The sequence below is a fragment of the Loxodonta africana genome, chromosome 4, assembly GCF_030014295.1.
Source record: "Loxodonta africana isolate mLoxAfr1 chromosome 4, mLoxAfr1.hap2, whole genome shotgun sequence".
Lineage (NCBI taxonomy): Eukaryota > Metazoa > Chordata > Mammalia > Proboscidea > Elephantidae > Loxodonta > Loxodonta africana.
In genome coordinates this window covers 80,165,509-80,181,339 of record NC_087345.1, presented here as the reverse complement: position 1 = coordinate 80,181,339, position 15,831 = coordinate 80,165,509, and the positions used below count along the sequence as shown (strand labels likewise).

Genomic DNA, 15,831 nt, shown 5'->3' with positions numbered 1-15,831 from the left:
GGGGGAGGCAGAGGCTGTAATGGTAGGAAGAGTTCCCCGATGCCCAGGCCCCATTGAACGTGCCACCTGTCCACAGGAAGGTGTTCTTCACTGACTACGGGCAGATCCCAAAAGTGGAGCGCTGCGACATGGATGGGCAGAACCGCACCAAGCTGGTCGACAGCAAGATCGTGTTTCCTCATGGCATCACACTGGACCTGGTCAGCCGCCTCGTCTACTGGGCTGATGCCTACCTGGACTACATTGAGGTGGTGGACTACGAGGGCAAGGGCCGGCAGACCATCATCCAGGGTATCCTGGTGAGAGAGCTGTTGTCAGCTTATTGCTGGGGAACCATTCACTAGGGCCTCCTGGTCGGGGGAAGACTTTGCAGGGGAATCCTTCTCCAAAACATCCTGGTAAGGGGAGGAGAATATGGGAGCATGGTTGCCCTGAGCACTCTGTAGGAAGTGGGGTAGGGATGAGCTCTTCAGTGAAAGGACAGAATATGGCTTCCCGTCATTTTAGAGAGACTTTACTTCCTTTTTCTCATTTGATCCTTAGTTCCCTTTTGGCAGATAAAAAAAGCAGTGTTCAAAGAGGTTAACTGATTTGCCTGAGGTTACCCAGCTGGGAACTAACTAGTACTTAAACCTAGCCTAGAAACCTGCAGGCTCAAAGGTGGCACCTCCATTCTAGGATAATTAGGGTAACCAACCATCCATCCCAGTTTGCCTAAGAGTGCCCTGGTTTTAGCCCTGAAAGTCCCATGGTCCAGCAAACCCTTTAATCTTGGGCAAACCAGGATGGTAAGTCACCCTAGGTAAGCTGGGGACAGGGGTCTTGGAGCAAGTCTTTCCCCTCAACCCTCTCAAAGCTGGGGACTAGAATCAGGGTGAAGATATTTTCCGTGGGCAGAGTTTAGGGCCCAGCTCTAATTCAGTCTAAAATCATGAAAGCATCTACTGCCCGCTTAGTTCTGTGAGGCACATGGTTTCTACCCTCACGGAGTTTGAGAAGAATGGGTAGGATAAGTCCACAGATCTCCACACCACACATTGGATGACACTGGGAAACACAGAGTGTGGAAGAAGAGACCTTCTCTGGTTAGAAGATTCCAGAAGCTCTTCGAAGAGATGCTCTGTGAAGGATGAATGGGATTTTGGCAAGCAAAAATCTCAAGAACAGTGTAGTCCAGCCAGAGGAGGCAAAAGTAAAGCAGTGGAGTTTTAAAAACTGTAAAGTGAATTTCGGGATGTAAATAATGGAAATTTGGATAGGCAGCTGAGGAGCTTCCCAAGGCTTCCCTTCTCATCTCGTTTTACCATCCCTGCCTGCCTGACTCAGATCGAGCATCTGTACGGCCTGACCGTGTTTGAGAATTATCTCTATGCCACCAACTCGGACAATGCCAACGCCCAGCAGAAGACAAGCGTGATCCGGGTGAACCGTTTTAACAGCACTGAGTACCAGGTTGTTACTCGTGTGGACAAGGGTGGTGCCCTCCACATCTACCACCAGCGGCGTCAGCCACGAGGTGAGCAGGGCTCCACAGCCGCTCCAAAGCGGGCTTCACTCTGAAATGGCTCTGAATCCTGGGGATCACAGCCCCTCCATGGACCCTCCTGTGGCACCCTGCTCCTTGCATATCATGACTGCTTCCCTAGCCACCCCCCGAGGCTACCTACCCTGGCCCTCAGCTTCCCCTGCCAGCCCCTCCCTACCCTCAACCTCCAGATCCACCTCCTAGGACCCCTTCTCCCTTTCTGCTCAATTCCCGTGCCAGGCATCTGGCCCTGGGCAACAGCGTGCCTCTCCCCTGGCCACTGAGGCCCCCCGCCAAGACAGTCTGCAGGCTGGGTTGTAGGGGGAGGAATTCCAGTTCTGTGGCATCTAAATCCTAAAATGGGACAAAGAGTCCCAAAGACAACACCAGAAGGGAGTGCGGGTCAGGCTGAAGGGAACCCTTCTCAAGGCTGGGCACAGGGGCTTGGATGGTCTTGACCCACCTCTCTACCTGCCCCCAGTGAGGAGCCACGCCTGTGAGAACGACCAGTATGGGAAGCCAGGTGGCTGCTCTGACATCTGCCTGCTGGCCAACAGCCACAAAGCCCGGACCTGCCGCTGCCGCTCCGGCTTCAGCCTGGGCAGTGATGGGAAGTCGTGCAAGAGTGAGTGACAGGGAAGGGCACGTGTACATGCTGGGATAGGAGGGAGGGGTTCACACCTGTCTCCCCATAGCCCGCAGCTTCTGCCCAAGATGCAGAGAGATGAAGGAACTCATCCAAAGTTTCACTGCTACTGAGGGGCAGGCAGAATTTGAACTCACATCTGAGAGCAAGGCTGTTCACACTACCCCACTCAGGCCCCACAGCAGACTGCACTGGCTCCTTCCTTCATTCATTCACTTGACAGTCATTTGTTGAGCACTTGCTATGTGTCTGGATTCCCTGAGTGGTGTTAAGTACCCAGCTGCTAACCAAAAGCTTGGTTGGTTTGAACCCACCCAGAGGTACCCCAGAAGAAAGGCCTGGCAGTCTGCTTCTGAAAAATCAGCCACCAAAAACCCTATGGAGCACAATTCTACTCTGACACACATGGGGTTGCCATGAGTTGGAACCAACTCTATGACAACTGGTTTGGTTTTTGGTTTTTTTACTATGCGTATGGCATTTTCTGGCAGTGAGGACTCACGAGTGCACAAGACAGATGCCGCCTCTGCCCTCATGGAGCTTACATACTGGGAGAAGAGGCAGACAAACAAATACATACAACTTCAGGTGGTGACAGGTCTTAGGAAGAAAATAAAGCAGAGAACTGAGCCAGTGATGATGTGAGGGTTCTGTTTTAGATTGAATGGTCAGGGAAGGCTTCTCTCAGGAGATGGCATTGGAGCCGAGCTCTCAGTGAAGCGAGAAAGTGAACTATGTGACTACCCAAGGGAAGAGCATATCTGGCAGAGGGCATGGAATGTGCAAAGGCCCTGGGGTCAGCATGAGCTTGACACACTGGCAGAACAGCACAGAGACCAGTGGGACTGGAGGAGTGTGAGTGAGGGGAGATGAGGAAAGAAAGATTGGGTTTTATTCTAATTGTGATGCACACCTGTTGGTGACTTGAGCAGAGAACTGATGTGATTTGATTCACATTTGTAGAAAGATCACACTAGCTGCTGGGTGGAGGGTAGGCAAGAGGCTCGAGGCTATTTCAGTGCCTTGGCGAGAAGTCATGATGGTGGCTTGGTCTAGGATGGTAGCAGCAGCGGTAGTGAAGAGTAATCAGATCCCAGTGTATTGTGGAGGTGCTGCCTTTAGGCCACTAACTTCACCCCCTAAGTAATCGGGCCCTTAACTGAACACATGCCACTGTCCCAACATTTTCCGCCCCTAGCATGTATAGGTCAACCCCACAGCATTGTGGCCAGAGACTCAGTGTTGTGCCTGTCTGTGCGTGTCTGACTTTGCTCCTGCTTACACCCGCCCAGAGCCGGAACATGAGCTGTTCCTAGTGTACGGAAAAGGCCGTCCGGGCATCATCCGGGGCATGGATATGGGAGCCAAGGTCCCGGATGAGCACATGATCCCCATCGAGAACCTCATGAATCCCCGGGCCCTGGACTTCCATGCTGAGACAGGTTTCATCTACTTTGCTGACACCACCAGCTACCTTATCGGCCGCCAGAAGATCGATGGCACTGAGCGGGAGACCATCCTGAAGGATGGTAAGGCCTCAAAGTTGGGGGGGAAGTTGTGGGGGGACCCCCAAGGACATAGTCCACCCTGGACAGGAAGCCATCTGGGCCCTTGGCACCTCATTCTCGATGCCCTCCCAGCATGGGTAGTCCATGCTGCCTGGCTGCTGGGCTGGTTGGCATGGAGATGAGAGGATAGACAGGTTGACCCCTGTGTGACCCCCTTCTTGGCGGAGCTGAAAGAGGCAGGAGGATGGGTGGGGTAGGCCACGTGGGCCATCCCTGCCAGGCCTTGGGAAACTCAGGATCCCTCTGCTATTGGCTCTGAGCCCTGGAGCATCACACAACACACAGCCTGGAGACGCCTGAGGCCTGGAATTGGAGCAGGACCTGCTGGAGTAAAAACATGAACTTGCACTTGTGTGCGCATGTGCGCACACACACACATGCACACTCAGGATCTTTGCAGGTAGACCTTACGAAGCTCCCAGAAGCTGCATACTTACATGTCCTGAGAAAATTGTGCCTTCTGAGTTGAGTCTGGTTTTTCCCCCTGAGCCACGCAGATAGATCAGCAGTATATTGTCACGAAGAGCTGTGTGGAGGCTCCTGAGCTCTATGAATTCTGCCCCTTCCCTGCCACATGGGTAGGACTCACAGCCTGCATGTGAGCCTCCCGGGACAGGCTCCCTAGCTGGTCGGCCTTGTGATGTCAGTGACCACCCTTTGCCCTGCTCACCATCCCCCATGGCAGCTTGGAGAATCCTGGCAGTCAGCAATCATAAGACTTTGAGGAAATCAAAAGTAATTCCTCATCAGGAAAAGTTCAGGGTTCCCCATGCCAGGGGAACCGCTATTTAAAGGACGTGGCAGTGAAGCCTTGGCTTAGTGAAAAATCACTTCCTAATTTATTCATTTTGTTAGTTCAGGAGTTTTAGGCCTGGGAAGTGGCGTCACACTTGTGCCCAGAGCCATGTGCCCATAGTCCAGCTGCCCACCTCAGCACATGCCCAGACATGCCTCCCATGAGAGTCCACATCACCCACATCACCATGCCATGTGCTGTTTTGAAAGACTCTATGCCTCAACACAGATGTGGCAATACAAATGGTCTTCCTCATTCCTTCCTTCAACCACCATCCCCATCCCCACCCGCCTGCCCAGGGCACAAGAAGCTCCCTGCCCCAAGCCTAGCCCATCTCCATCATTGTCCCCTGCACCCTCCAGGCATCCACAATGTGGAGGGTGTGGCCGTGGACTGGATGGGGGACAACCTGTACTGGACGGACGATGGGCCCAAGAAGACCATCAGCGTGGCCAGGCTCGAGAAAGCTGCTCAGACCCGCAAGACCTTGATTGAGGGCAAAATGACGCACCCCCGGGCCATTGTGGTAGATCCGCTCAATGGGTGAGTCCTTCAGGGCCTCAGGGTAGAGGAGTTGAGGACTGGCAAGCCTCGGAGAACTGGGGGATGAGACAGAGAATGAAATCAGGGTAGGACATTGGGGGCAGGAAGACTTAGGCAGGAGTTGAGGCCAAAAGGGGAGGTGACCCTGTCCTCTGAGGAATGGAGTGATGTGCTAAGCTAATACGTAGAGCTCTGAACTGCCATTCCCAGACCTGAGCACTCCACTGGCTCACCTTGCCCTTGGAATGGGACCCACGCTCCTTACTAGACCTGCAGGGCCCTACAGGATCTACCCCTGGTGACTTGTCTCATCCCATCTGTACCTCACTTCCCACACTGAAAGGTGGTGACCCCTGGCCTGCTCTCTGTTCCTCATACAGACACCCCAGCTCTTCCTGCCTCAGGAATTTGTACTTGAAGTTCCTCTACCCTGAGCTCCCATGTATTTGCAGGTCTAGCTCCTTCTCAGCTTTCATACTTCACCTCAAATGCCACTTCTTCAGGGAAGCCCTCCCTGACCACCCTTTCTAACTGTCTCCCCACTTGCTGCCTGGCCCACTCCATCACATCACCCTGTTTCATTTCTTTCATGGCTTTTGTCACCCACAGGCATGATCCTATTGATTGACTTGTTCCTTGCCTGTCTTCCCCATAGGCTGTGAGCTCCACAAGAGAGCAAGGGTCTTAGGTGACTTGGTCTCTGCTGGCTCCCCAAGTGCCAGGATGGTGCCTGACTCACAGTAGGCACTTGATGACTGTTTGTTGAATGGAGAGATAAATGAATGAAATGTGTGGTCTGGGGTGAGCAGGGCAGGAGGACTTTGCGAGGAGGGGCACTTGGGACAGCGTGATGGTTGGGGATCATAAGGGTGGGCCCATGTGGTGCTGATCATCTGCTTCCCACAGGTGGATGTACTGGACAGACTGGGAAGAAGACCCCAAGGACAGCCGGCGAGGGCGGCTGGAGAGGGCCTGGATGGACGGCTCACACCGAGACGTCTTTGTCACCTCCAAGACAGTGCTGTGGCCCAATGGGCTGAGCCTGGACATCCCTGCTGGACGCCTGTACTGGGTGGACGCCTTCTATGACCGCATTGAGACCATACTGCTCAATGGCACAGACCGGAAGGTGGGCAGGCACACCCCTGTGTGCAGGTGGCTCATGTATGCAATGCCGGACCTCGTTTGTGTGTGGATGACCTCTATGTCTGGGTGTCTCTGTGGGACCAGGCCTGTGTGTCTGAGGATGTCTACAAATGGGTTTTGTATCTTGTGTGTATTATCGTGTGAGGATTGCCTCTATCAGTGCCTATCTGTGTCTGTGCATGTTGTCTGTGGGTTTGGCTGCCCATATGCACAGCTGTGTACACACATCCTGTGCACACCTACACATGTATGAACACATACACAGCACACTATGGTATGGGTCTGCACTGCCTGCCTCTGTACAGACCTGGGATGCCTAGGGAGGTTTGATTCCTTGGGTGGCTGCGTGCTTTATGACTCACACGTGTCAGGGTATGTGGACCAAGCTCTTCCATGATATAAAGGACCTTCATGATATGTCCCTTGACTCCTTCTATGGTTTCATTTCTCCCCTCCCCCTGCCTCTTTGAAGATGCAACACCAGACAGCTTGTGATTCCCACCACCCCTCAGAAGGCATCTGCCCTCCTGCGTTGCTCACTCGGGGCCTTCTGCCTGGGAAGCCCCCCCAGCATGTTGTCTCCCAACCCCTTTTCCATACTGAGTCACCTGTGTGTGCCCTTCATGAGACAATGAGCAGCTTGAGGGTAGGGACACTGTCTTTTTCGTTTTAGTGCTGACCTCAGCTTGACCCTTAATAACCAGTTACTGCTGAGTCAGCTCTGACTCATGGTGACCCTGTGTGTGTCAGAGTAGTACTGTGCTCCATAGGATTTCCAATGGCTAATTTTTAGGAAGTAGATTACACGGCCTTTCTTCTAAAGCACCTCCAAGTGGACTCAAACCTCCAACCTTTAGGTTAGCAACCAAACACGTTAACCATTTGCACCACCCAGGGACTCCTGGCCCTTAACATCATTGTTGTTAGCTGCCATCGAGTCGGCTCCTGACTCATGGCAACCCCAGGTATTACAGAGTAGAACTGCGCCATAGGGTTTTCTTGGCCACGATCTTTATGGAATCAGATTGCCAGGCCTTTCTTTGTGGCACTGCTGGGCGGGTTCAAACTGGCCGACCTTTCAGTTGATCACAAAGTGCAGACTGTGCACACTACACAAGGACCTTCCTGGCCCTTAATAGATTCTGGTAAATATTTATTGGATGAAGAGATGAATGGATGAATTTTGGCCATCTGCTCAGTAGTGTGCATGCATGAGTGTGTGTGTGTTTATGTGTTGGGGGGATGTGAATGAATTTGAATGAGCAACCACACAATCTGTGTCCTTGCTGCATCACAGGTTGAGTTCAGAGTTTGGCACCCAGGGAGTAGCTTGCTGTGTGCCAAGCTGTGACCCTCAGCACTCCAGGCTAATGGGAAACAAGACCTACACCTGCGACATAGACAAATGTACACAAAGGCAGTCTCCCCAGGCTTACCTCAGGCAACCTGTGTGTCCCCCAGTTCCATGGTAGCATCTCCTCCATTTCTAGATTGTGTACGAAGGTCCTGAACTGAACCATGCCTTTGGCCTGTGTCACCACGGCAACTACCTCTTCTGGACCGAGTACCGGAGTGGCAGTGTCTACCGCTTAGAACGGGGGACAGGAGGTTCGCCCCCGACCGTGACCCTCCTGCGCAGCGAGCGGCCCCCCATCTTTGAGATCCGCATGTATGATGCCCAACAGCAGCAAGGTATCCCCTTGGGGCTGGGGCTAGGGCTGGGAGCAGGGTGGGGCCTAGATGGGGGTGGGGGCCTAGGTCTGGACTTGGGGCTCCTCAAGGGGTGAAGGTGCTCCCCAGGGATCTGGCCTTTGACTGGTGGGTCTGGAGAGGAGAGGCCCTCAGCCCAATCCTGTCTCCCTTTGGGCCCCATGTCTGCATCTCCTCTTTGTTAACATGCTCTTCTTCCTCTCTATATTTCCTCCCTTTCTGTCTTATGTTCATGTTTTTCTTCTCCTGTCCCCTCATCTCCTCTCTGTCCTTTCCTGACCCTGCACAACTGATCCTTCTTCCCCACCTCCCCTTACTCCTCTCTGTGGCCCCTCCCCTGCAGTGGGCACCAACAAATGCCGGGTGAACAATGGCGGCTGCAGCAGCCTGTGCCTGGCCACCCCTGGGAGCCGACAGTGTGCCTGCGCTGAGGATCAGGTGCTGGACGCAGACGGTGTCACTTGCTTAGGTATGAGGGCCACCCGGGCGGGTGAGGCAAGAAGCAGAGCCCAGCGGGAGGAGGCCACAGGGAGGGCAGGGGAGGTCCCAGGGTCCCAGTCTAAGACTGAGGACATGAAGATGGGCCCTGTGGGGCAAGAGGAAAGTGGGGGACAGGAGTGAGAGAAGGCTCGGGGCCTCTAAGGGCCTTTGAGGAGGACTAGGGACTGGAGGGGCGTGGCTTGTGAGGGCATGAAGACTACAAGAGGCTGAGTGAGGGACAGGACAGCCATGTATGGAAGAAAATAGTCCTCACTTCTTTTAAGGTTGTTTCCCATTATTACAGTGATTTAACAATAGTTCAAAAATATTGGAGGTTAGAGAAGAGGGAAAAAAAACTCAAATCCCACCACAAACACCACTGTATTGCTAGTACTGTGGTAAATTGAACTGCCAACTTTTTCCTTAGGTAGGTGATGTTGTTTTCTACGGCGCTACAATCATGCCGTATATAAACGTGCTCTCTCTTTCTCAGCTCGTATGCATCAAGCATTTTCCATGTTACTGTAGCACCATTTATAGCCTTTTTTTTTTTTTTAATAAAAATGGGTTGTGCGTATTGTAAAAATAAATAAGCGAACAGTATGAAAAATATAAAATAGAAAGTACAAATCACCCCAAATCCTTCCACCCATAGATAAATGCTGTTACCATTTTGGGGGGCATCCTGCCAAACACTTCTCTGTGCATTTAATTTTGAATAAATGGGATTGAGCTGCACACACTGTTCTGTTCCCTGCTTTTTTTCACTTGAAGATACGTCATGAATATGTAAGCAGCGTTTTTTTTTAAATAATTTTTATTGTGCTTTAAGTGAAAGTTTACAAATCAAGTCAGTCTCTCACATATAAACTTATATACACCTTACTACATACTCCCTTTTACTCTCCCCCTAATGAGTCAGCCCGCTCCCTCTTTCCAGTCTTTCCTTTTGTGACCGTTTTGCCAGTTTCTAACCCCCTCTACCCTCCCATCTCCCCTCTAGATAGGAGATAAGCAGCATTTTTAATGACTGACATGTATTTTGCGTAGTAAATGTTCCAGAATTTTCTCTACCGCTTCTCTACTGTTGGATGTTTGTTTCCACTTTTTTGGTATAATCACATTTACCAAACACAAACTGTGCTAGGGACCATTAGAAGCATTTCCAGTGCAGTAATTTATTTACTCCTTACAACACTGTAGGGAAGTATTTTTATTATCCCCATTTTCCAAATTTAGAAATTGAGGCCCAAAGTTGGAACAGGGACTTAAAATCAGAAAGTCTGACCCAGAGCCCATCTCTTACTCACCCTCTCTGCTATTTCTCACATTCTCATGCCTTCCCGTATTCTGGGTGGTTTTCTTAGGACAGATTCACAGAATTGAAAAATGGTCAGTGGGGCCTTAGCATGTGGCCATGGGAGTAAGTGACCAAGGTCAGGTGGAAGTCATGAGCATTGGTGGGAGCAGGGGCAAGGAACTGAGGGGCCAGGGTATTGGAAGGATCATCTACGTGGTTGTTGAAATCACCAAGAATTAAACCGGGAATGATTTTGGAGAGTGACACCAAGCCAGTTGTGAAAAACCCTCAAGGAATAATGGGAAGTGGCCAGGGGCCCGTAGAATAGGGATTGGTATGGTCTGATGAAGGAGCCCTGGTGGTGCAATGGTCAGGTACTTGGCTGCTAAGTGAAAGGTCAGTGGTTCAAACCCACCAACCTCTTCTTGGGAGAAAGATGTGGCAGTCAGCTTCCGTAAAGATTACAGCCTTGGAAACCCTATGGTGCAATTCTACACCATCCTATAGGGTTGCTGGGAGTCGGAATTGACTTGATGGCATACAACAATATAGTCTGATAACATGAAACATCAACATTGATTTTTTAGAAAGTAGGGAGGGAGAACAATCAGGAAGACACATACCAACCCCAGTGGTCCACGGACTATGGAGAGAAACAGCCACTCATGGGACCTCTGGGGAGGTTCAGGGATTAGAGAGGTGGGAGGTGGGCTAAAAGAGGATGTGCAGAGGTGTAGGGTCCACCAAGGTGAACACTAAGGACATAGTGATTCTACTGCTGACGGTCTCAGGCAGATGGTGTGGTAAGGTCATGAGTGACGCCCGCGTAGCCCTGGGGCCTGTCTTCACTCCTGCTGGTGGAGTTGATGCATTTGTGTAAAAAAGAGGCCAGGCACCAGGGTGGGGCTTTAGAGGTCCCAGAGATGTCTTCCAAGGGACAGGGAGGGACAGGGAAAAAGGTCTGCTTGGTAGTGACAAAAATATAGGGGCTGAATACCTGTCCCATGATCTTGGTCTGACTTCCTTCTCATACCCCTGTGGTGCCCACAGCAAACCCATCCTACGTACCCCCACCCCAGTGCCAGCCGGGAGAGTTTGCCTGTGCCAACAGCCGCTGCATCCAGGAGCGTTGGAAGTGTGATGGGGACAATGACTGTCTGGACAACAGTGACGAGGCCCCGGCCCTCTGCCGTGAGTCACCCACTCCTCCCTGCTGGGCCTCTGCCCAGCTTTGCTTTTTGAGTGCCTGTTCCTGGGCAGAGAACTGGGGCCACCCTCTCACTGACCCTTAACTGCCCCCTCCCCAGATCAGCACACCTGCCCTTCGGACCGATTCAAATGTGAGAACAATCGGTGTATCCCCAACCGCTGGCTTTGTGACGGAGACAATGACTGTGGGAACAGTGAAGATGAGTCCAATGCCACTTGCTCAGGTGTGGGAGGAGGGGGTGGACAACACTGGGCACTCCTCTGCCAGGGAGGCAGGGGTAAGTAGGGAAGCCAAGCCTAGGAAGACAGGGACACGGGAAGAAGACAGGGAATCCCAGAAAAGAAGAAGAGAGGGAGAGAAGGAAGGAAGGAGGGAGGCGGGAAGGGAGGAAGGAAGGAAAGAGCAAGCTTGGGGGGGGGAGGAAGGAAGGGAGAGAGAGAGGGAGGGTGAGAGAGAGAGAGGGAGGAAGGAAAGATGAGCAGGAGGGAGGGAGGGAAGGAGGAAGGAAGGGGCAAGCTGGGCCGGGGCAGGAGCCCTAAGCAGGAAGGGAAGGCCTACTTCACCCCTCCCCCAACGAGCACAGTGTTGGCTGGGGAGCCCTGAAATGCGATGGGATCACAGCTCTAGGTTGGAGATGAGGAGCGAGGAAGGGTAGATCTTCTCCTTGGAGGCGTCCAGAGAACCCATGAGAGAGAAGGGGTAAAGCGTCCAGTGTGAGGCCATGCTGATGGTTTTGAGACCCTTGGGAAAACTTTCTGATAGGCATAGAAGAATAAGACAGGAAAGGAAGAGAGGGGGACAGGATTGTGAGACTCAGAGACTCACACCACCCCTGTCTCTCAGCTCGTACCTGCCCACCCAACCAGTTCTCCTGTGCCAGCGGCCGCTGCATCCCCATCTCTTGGACATGTGACCTGGATGATGACTGCGGGGACCGCTCCGATGAGTCAGCCTCATGTGGTAAGAGGGGACAGCAGGAAGGCCGGGCTGGCAATGGGGAGGGGGAATCCATGAGAGCATGCTCTGCGGCTGGAGGGGAGCTGGAAAGACCCTGCTAACTTATTATCTGGGTCGCCTTGAGTAAGTTCCTTCTTTTCCCGGAGCCTCTTTGCATTTTATCTGCAAAATGGGGATGATAACAGCACCTACCTCACAGCATTGATGTGTGGGTTCAGTGAGATCATGCATGAAAAGCATTTAGCGCAGGGCCTGTGTTTGGTAACTAGTAGCTTGACAACAGGATGCTAACAGGGCTGGGCGCTCGTGAGCAGAGTCCAGGCTGAGCCACCACCATGTGGCCTTCCATTCCCCATCTGACTGGTGATGGGCTACTGGTTATCCACCTCCTCCCCACCCAGCTCCGTGATGCTTAGTGTGGTCTTGACAGCCAGGATCTGAGAACACAAGAAGAGAGCTGTGTCCCTCACACCCTTCCCCTACTCGGCTCCTCTTTTTCCCTGACAGCCTATCCCACCTGCTTCCCCCTGACTCAGTTTACCTGCAACAATGGCAGATGTATCAACATCAACTGGCGATGTGACAATGGTAAGAGCTTGCCTGCCTCCACCTACCCCGAATCTGAGGACAACTAGAAGCTGCACCTAGGCCCTGGGTGGGAGAGTGTTTTAGAGTCTAGCTGGGCCTCCCCCAGTACAGTGAAGGCCTGTGGATTGCCTAGGAAAAATGAGGAGGAGCCAGAAAGGCCATGGGAGAGCCAAGATGGACTGAGGGGAGACCCTGCCCATCTCAAGTCAGTGCCATTCCTACCCCCAGCAGAGCCAGAAGGGCTGTCCTCTGTCAGGGACTAGGGGGCTGGGAGACATGATCGAGAAGGGCCTGAGGGGCAGAGCAGGGAGAGCCCAATTCCCCACCCCCTTTTCCCCACAAGCCCCCATCTCCTAGAATCCTTGGTGCACCCTCCAGGCTCCGGGCTCCACACACAGGAGCCCACCTGGCCATCGGCCAGGGACCAGGTGACGTTGGCCCCAAGCGGGGAGCCGCTGAGTGTGCAAACATATGGGCCAGTGGGTCGTTGGTCATTGTGTGCTGTCTTGGGTTGTGTCTGGTGTTGTATTGTGATGTGGCATGGCAGCAGCCCCAGCCATGGCTGGAGGGTGAGAGGATGTCCTGGGTCAGCACCACTTTGCCCTGCATCTTTGCCTTGTCTGTGTGCCAATGGTTGCCCTGGCGGTTTCTGTGTTTCAGAGAAGGATTGTGGGGACGGCTCTGACGAAAAGACCTGTCCTGAGCCTGCCGGTCAGTGCATAGAAGCACATGCACCATCACCCCAGAGCCCAGCCTGGCCTCGCCGCCTTCCAGGGCCCCAGGCAGCCCCTCCCTGAGAGCTCCTAGGATGTGAAGAGAGAAGAGGGAGAGGAGGAGAAAACAGGGAGAAAGGAAACAGTGGGAGGGAGAGAGGGCAGAGGAAACCACTCAGGAAAGATAGCAGAGAGGTAGGGACAAGAAGACCAAGACATCAGGAGGAAGAGAGAGTTAGAGAGAGAAGCAAACTCAACTGGAGGAAAGGAGGAACGCACCCAGGGGGAAAAGCCAAACCGCGGCCTTAGCAGGTGTCCTGTACTTGGGGGAGATCCACTAGCCCCCTCCCCCCGAGGTCTAGAAAGCAGTCAGCCTCAGACACGGTCAGTCCAAAGTGGCCCCAACCTTTCCTAGCTGCAGGCAGGGCCCGTTGTGAGCCAGCACTGGGAGCAGGTATCCCAGCAGTGCCCCAGCTGGGGGTGACCTCAATTAAGCCCTCCCCGCTTAATGGAGGAGAGGCCTGTCCTCTGCTCCCCCACATCTTTCCCTCCCTCCCAAACCAGGGAGGCCGATCCATTCATTTCCCCAGAAGCCAGCCAACCCCTGCTTCCACACCCTGCCCCAAGGGAGAAAGGAACATTTCCTGTCACCCACCCCCCACCCCCCGCCACCTTTGGAGACTTCAGAAAGGGACCCCTGGAACCTGCTCACCCACCCCATGGGCCATGGTGCATGTTGCAGTCTATGCAGTTTCTGTGTCTTCTCTGTTTGTTATTTTCTCAGTGGGGGGCTGGGGTGGGAATGGGGAGTCGGGAGTGGGGCCCCCAAGCTGGGGTCGCAGAGAAAGCTGTTCTTCTGAGCCCCTCCCTGCCTCTCCGCTTCTCCCTGCCTTCCAGACAATGACTGTGGGGACAACAGTGACGAGGCCGGTTGCAGCCACTCCTGCTCGAGCACCCAGTTCAAGTGCAACAGTGGGCGCTGCATCCCGGAGCACTGGACCTGCGACGGGGACAACGACTGCGGGGACTACAGTGATGAGACACATGCCAACTGCACCAACCAGGGTGGGTGCTTGGGCCAGGGGCAGGTCCCTTGGCCCCTCTCTCCATCCACCCGCCCCACTGTGTGTCAGCCACCATCTGGGAACCAGAGATAACTTAGCCTAGGCTCTTATCCTTTGGGAGTTCGCAGCCCTGTGGGAGGAGAGGGAGATTATCAACCAATCACTGCCACACACTATTAAGATTGCAGGCTTTGCAGTTGAGTGGCCTTGGGTTTGAGCTCCAGCTCTGCAACTTATTATCTGGGTGGCCTTGAGCAAATTCCCTCCTCTCCCAGAGCCTCTGTGAGTTTCATCTGCAAAGTGGGGACAATAACAGCACCTACCTCACAGCATTGATGTGTGGGTTCAGTGAGATCATGCATGAAGAGCATTTAGCGCAGGGCCCGTGTTTGGTAACTAGTAGCTTGACAACAGGTTGCTAACAGGGCTGGGTGCTCGTCAGCAGAGTCCAGGCTGAGCCACCACCACGTGGCCTTCCATTCCCCATTTGACTGGTGATGGGCTGCTGGTCACCCACCACCCCCCGGCTCTGAGCATGATGCTCAGTGTGATCTTTTTTTTTTTTTTATTCTTGTGCTTCAGGTGAGAGTTTACAAACCAAGTCAGTCGCTCATACAAAAAGCCAAACACACCCTGCTGTGCACTCCCAGCTGCCCGTCCCTTAATGAGACCGCACGTTTCTCCTCTCCACATTGTATTCCCCATGTCCGTTCGACCAGCTCCTGTACCCCTCTTCCTTCTCATCTCGCCACCATCCAGGAGTCGCTCACATAGCCCCATGTGTCTACTTGAGCCACGAAGTTCACTCCTCACCAGCATCATTGTCTATCTTATAGTCCAGGCCAATCCCTGTCTGTAGAGTTGGTTTCAGAAATGGTTCCAATCTTGGGCTATCAAAGGGCCTGGGGACCATGACTGTCGGGGTTCCTCCAGTCTCAGTCAGACCATTTAAGATCTGCATCCCACTGACCTCCTGGCCCATCAGGGATTCTCCGTTGTGTTCCCTGTCAGGGCAGTGGCCGGTGGTAGCCGGGCACCATCTAGTTCTTCTGGTCTTAGGCTGATGGAGTCTCTGGTTTATGTGGCCCTTTCTGTCTCTTGGGCCTCAGTGTGATCTTGGCAGCAGGAAACTAAGAATATATATGATCACACCCTGAAGGAAAAAGAGGCTCACTCTGTGAGGCTCCCCAGTGCTGAGGCCTTGAGAACCAGCCCGGGGGCTGGTGGGGGCTGAGTCACTCAGGAGCACAGGCCCTGTCAAGGCGATGCCGGTTTCTCAGATCTCGCCGATTGTCACCAAGGAGGGATGCAGACCCAGGGGTGACCTGGCTTAAAGAGAAGCCAGGAGTGCAGATTATTATGTAAAATCTATCAATTTTTAAACACTGCCACTTGATTTTAAAAATTATAAAAACACTGCAGGCCAAAATCTTTCTGCATGGCTCGCCCAGCCTGTGGCATACCCTCCTGCCTTATAGAATTAAGGTGCACTGTGTGGGGGGACTGCTGAATAGCACTGAGCACCCACCCTGAGCCCAGCCCTGAAAGGAGGATGTGGAGGTGATAGGATGCTCAGGAAACAGCA

The 15,831-nt window shown here is 53.2% G+C and overlaps 1 protein-coding gene across 2 annotated transcripts in view; it reads left to right on the top strand.

The window, feature by feature from the left end:
* LRP1 (LDL receptor related protein 1) overlaps positions 1–15,831 on the top strand; it is an 83,988-nt gene that overhangs the window by 25,410 nt on the left and 42,747 nt on the right. For both annotated transcript variants that reach the window (XM_064284018.1, XM_064284017.1), the window contains exons 8-20: positions 77–299; positions 1,327–1,516; positions 2,007–2,150; positions 3,464–3,700; positions 4,898–5,078; positions 5,985–6,207; positions 7,715–7,916; positions 8,278–8,403; positions 10,765–10,905; positions 11,022–11,147; positions 11,768–11,884; positions 12,389–12,469; positions 14,080–14,247. In XM_064284018.1, the coding sequence (XP_064140088.1) occupies positions 77–299; positions 1,327–1,516; positions 2,007–2,150; positions 3,464–3,700; positions 4,898–5,078; positions 5,985–6,207; positions 7,715–7,916; positions 8,278–8,403; positions 10,765–10,905; positions 11,022–11,147; positions 11,768–11,884; positions 12,389–12,469; positions 14,080–14,247 (2,159 nt within the window). The remainder of the gene's footprint in view (positions 1–76; positions 300–1,326; positions 1,517–2,006; positions 2,151–3,463; positions 3,701–4,897; positions 5,079–5,984; positions 6,208–7,714; positions 7,917–8,277; positions 8,404–10,764; positions 10,906–11,021; positions 11,148–11,767; positions 11,885–12,388; positions 12,470–14,079; positions 14,248–15,831) is intronic.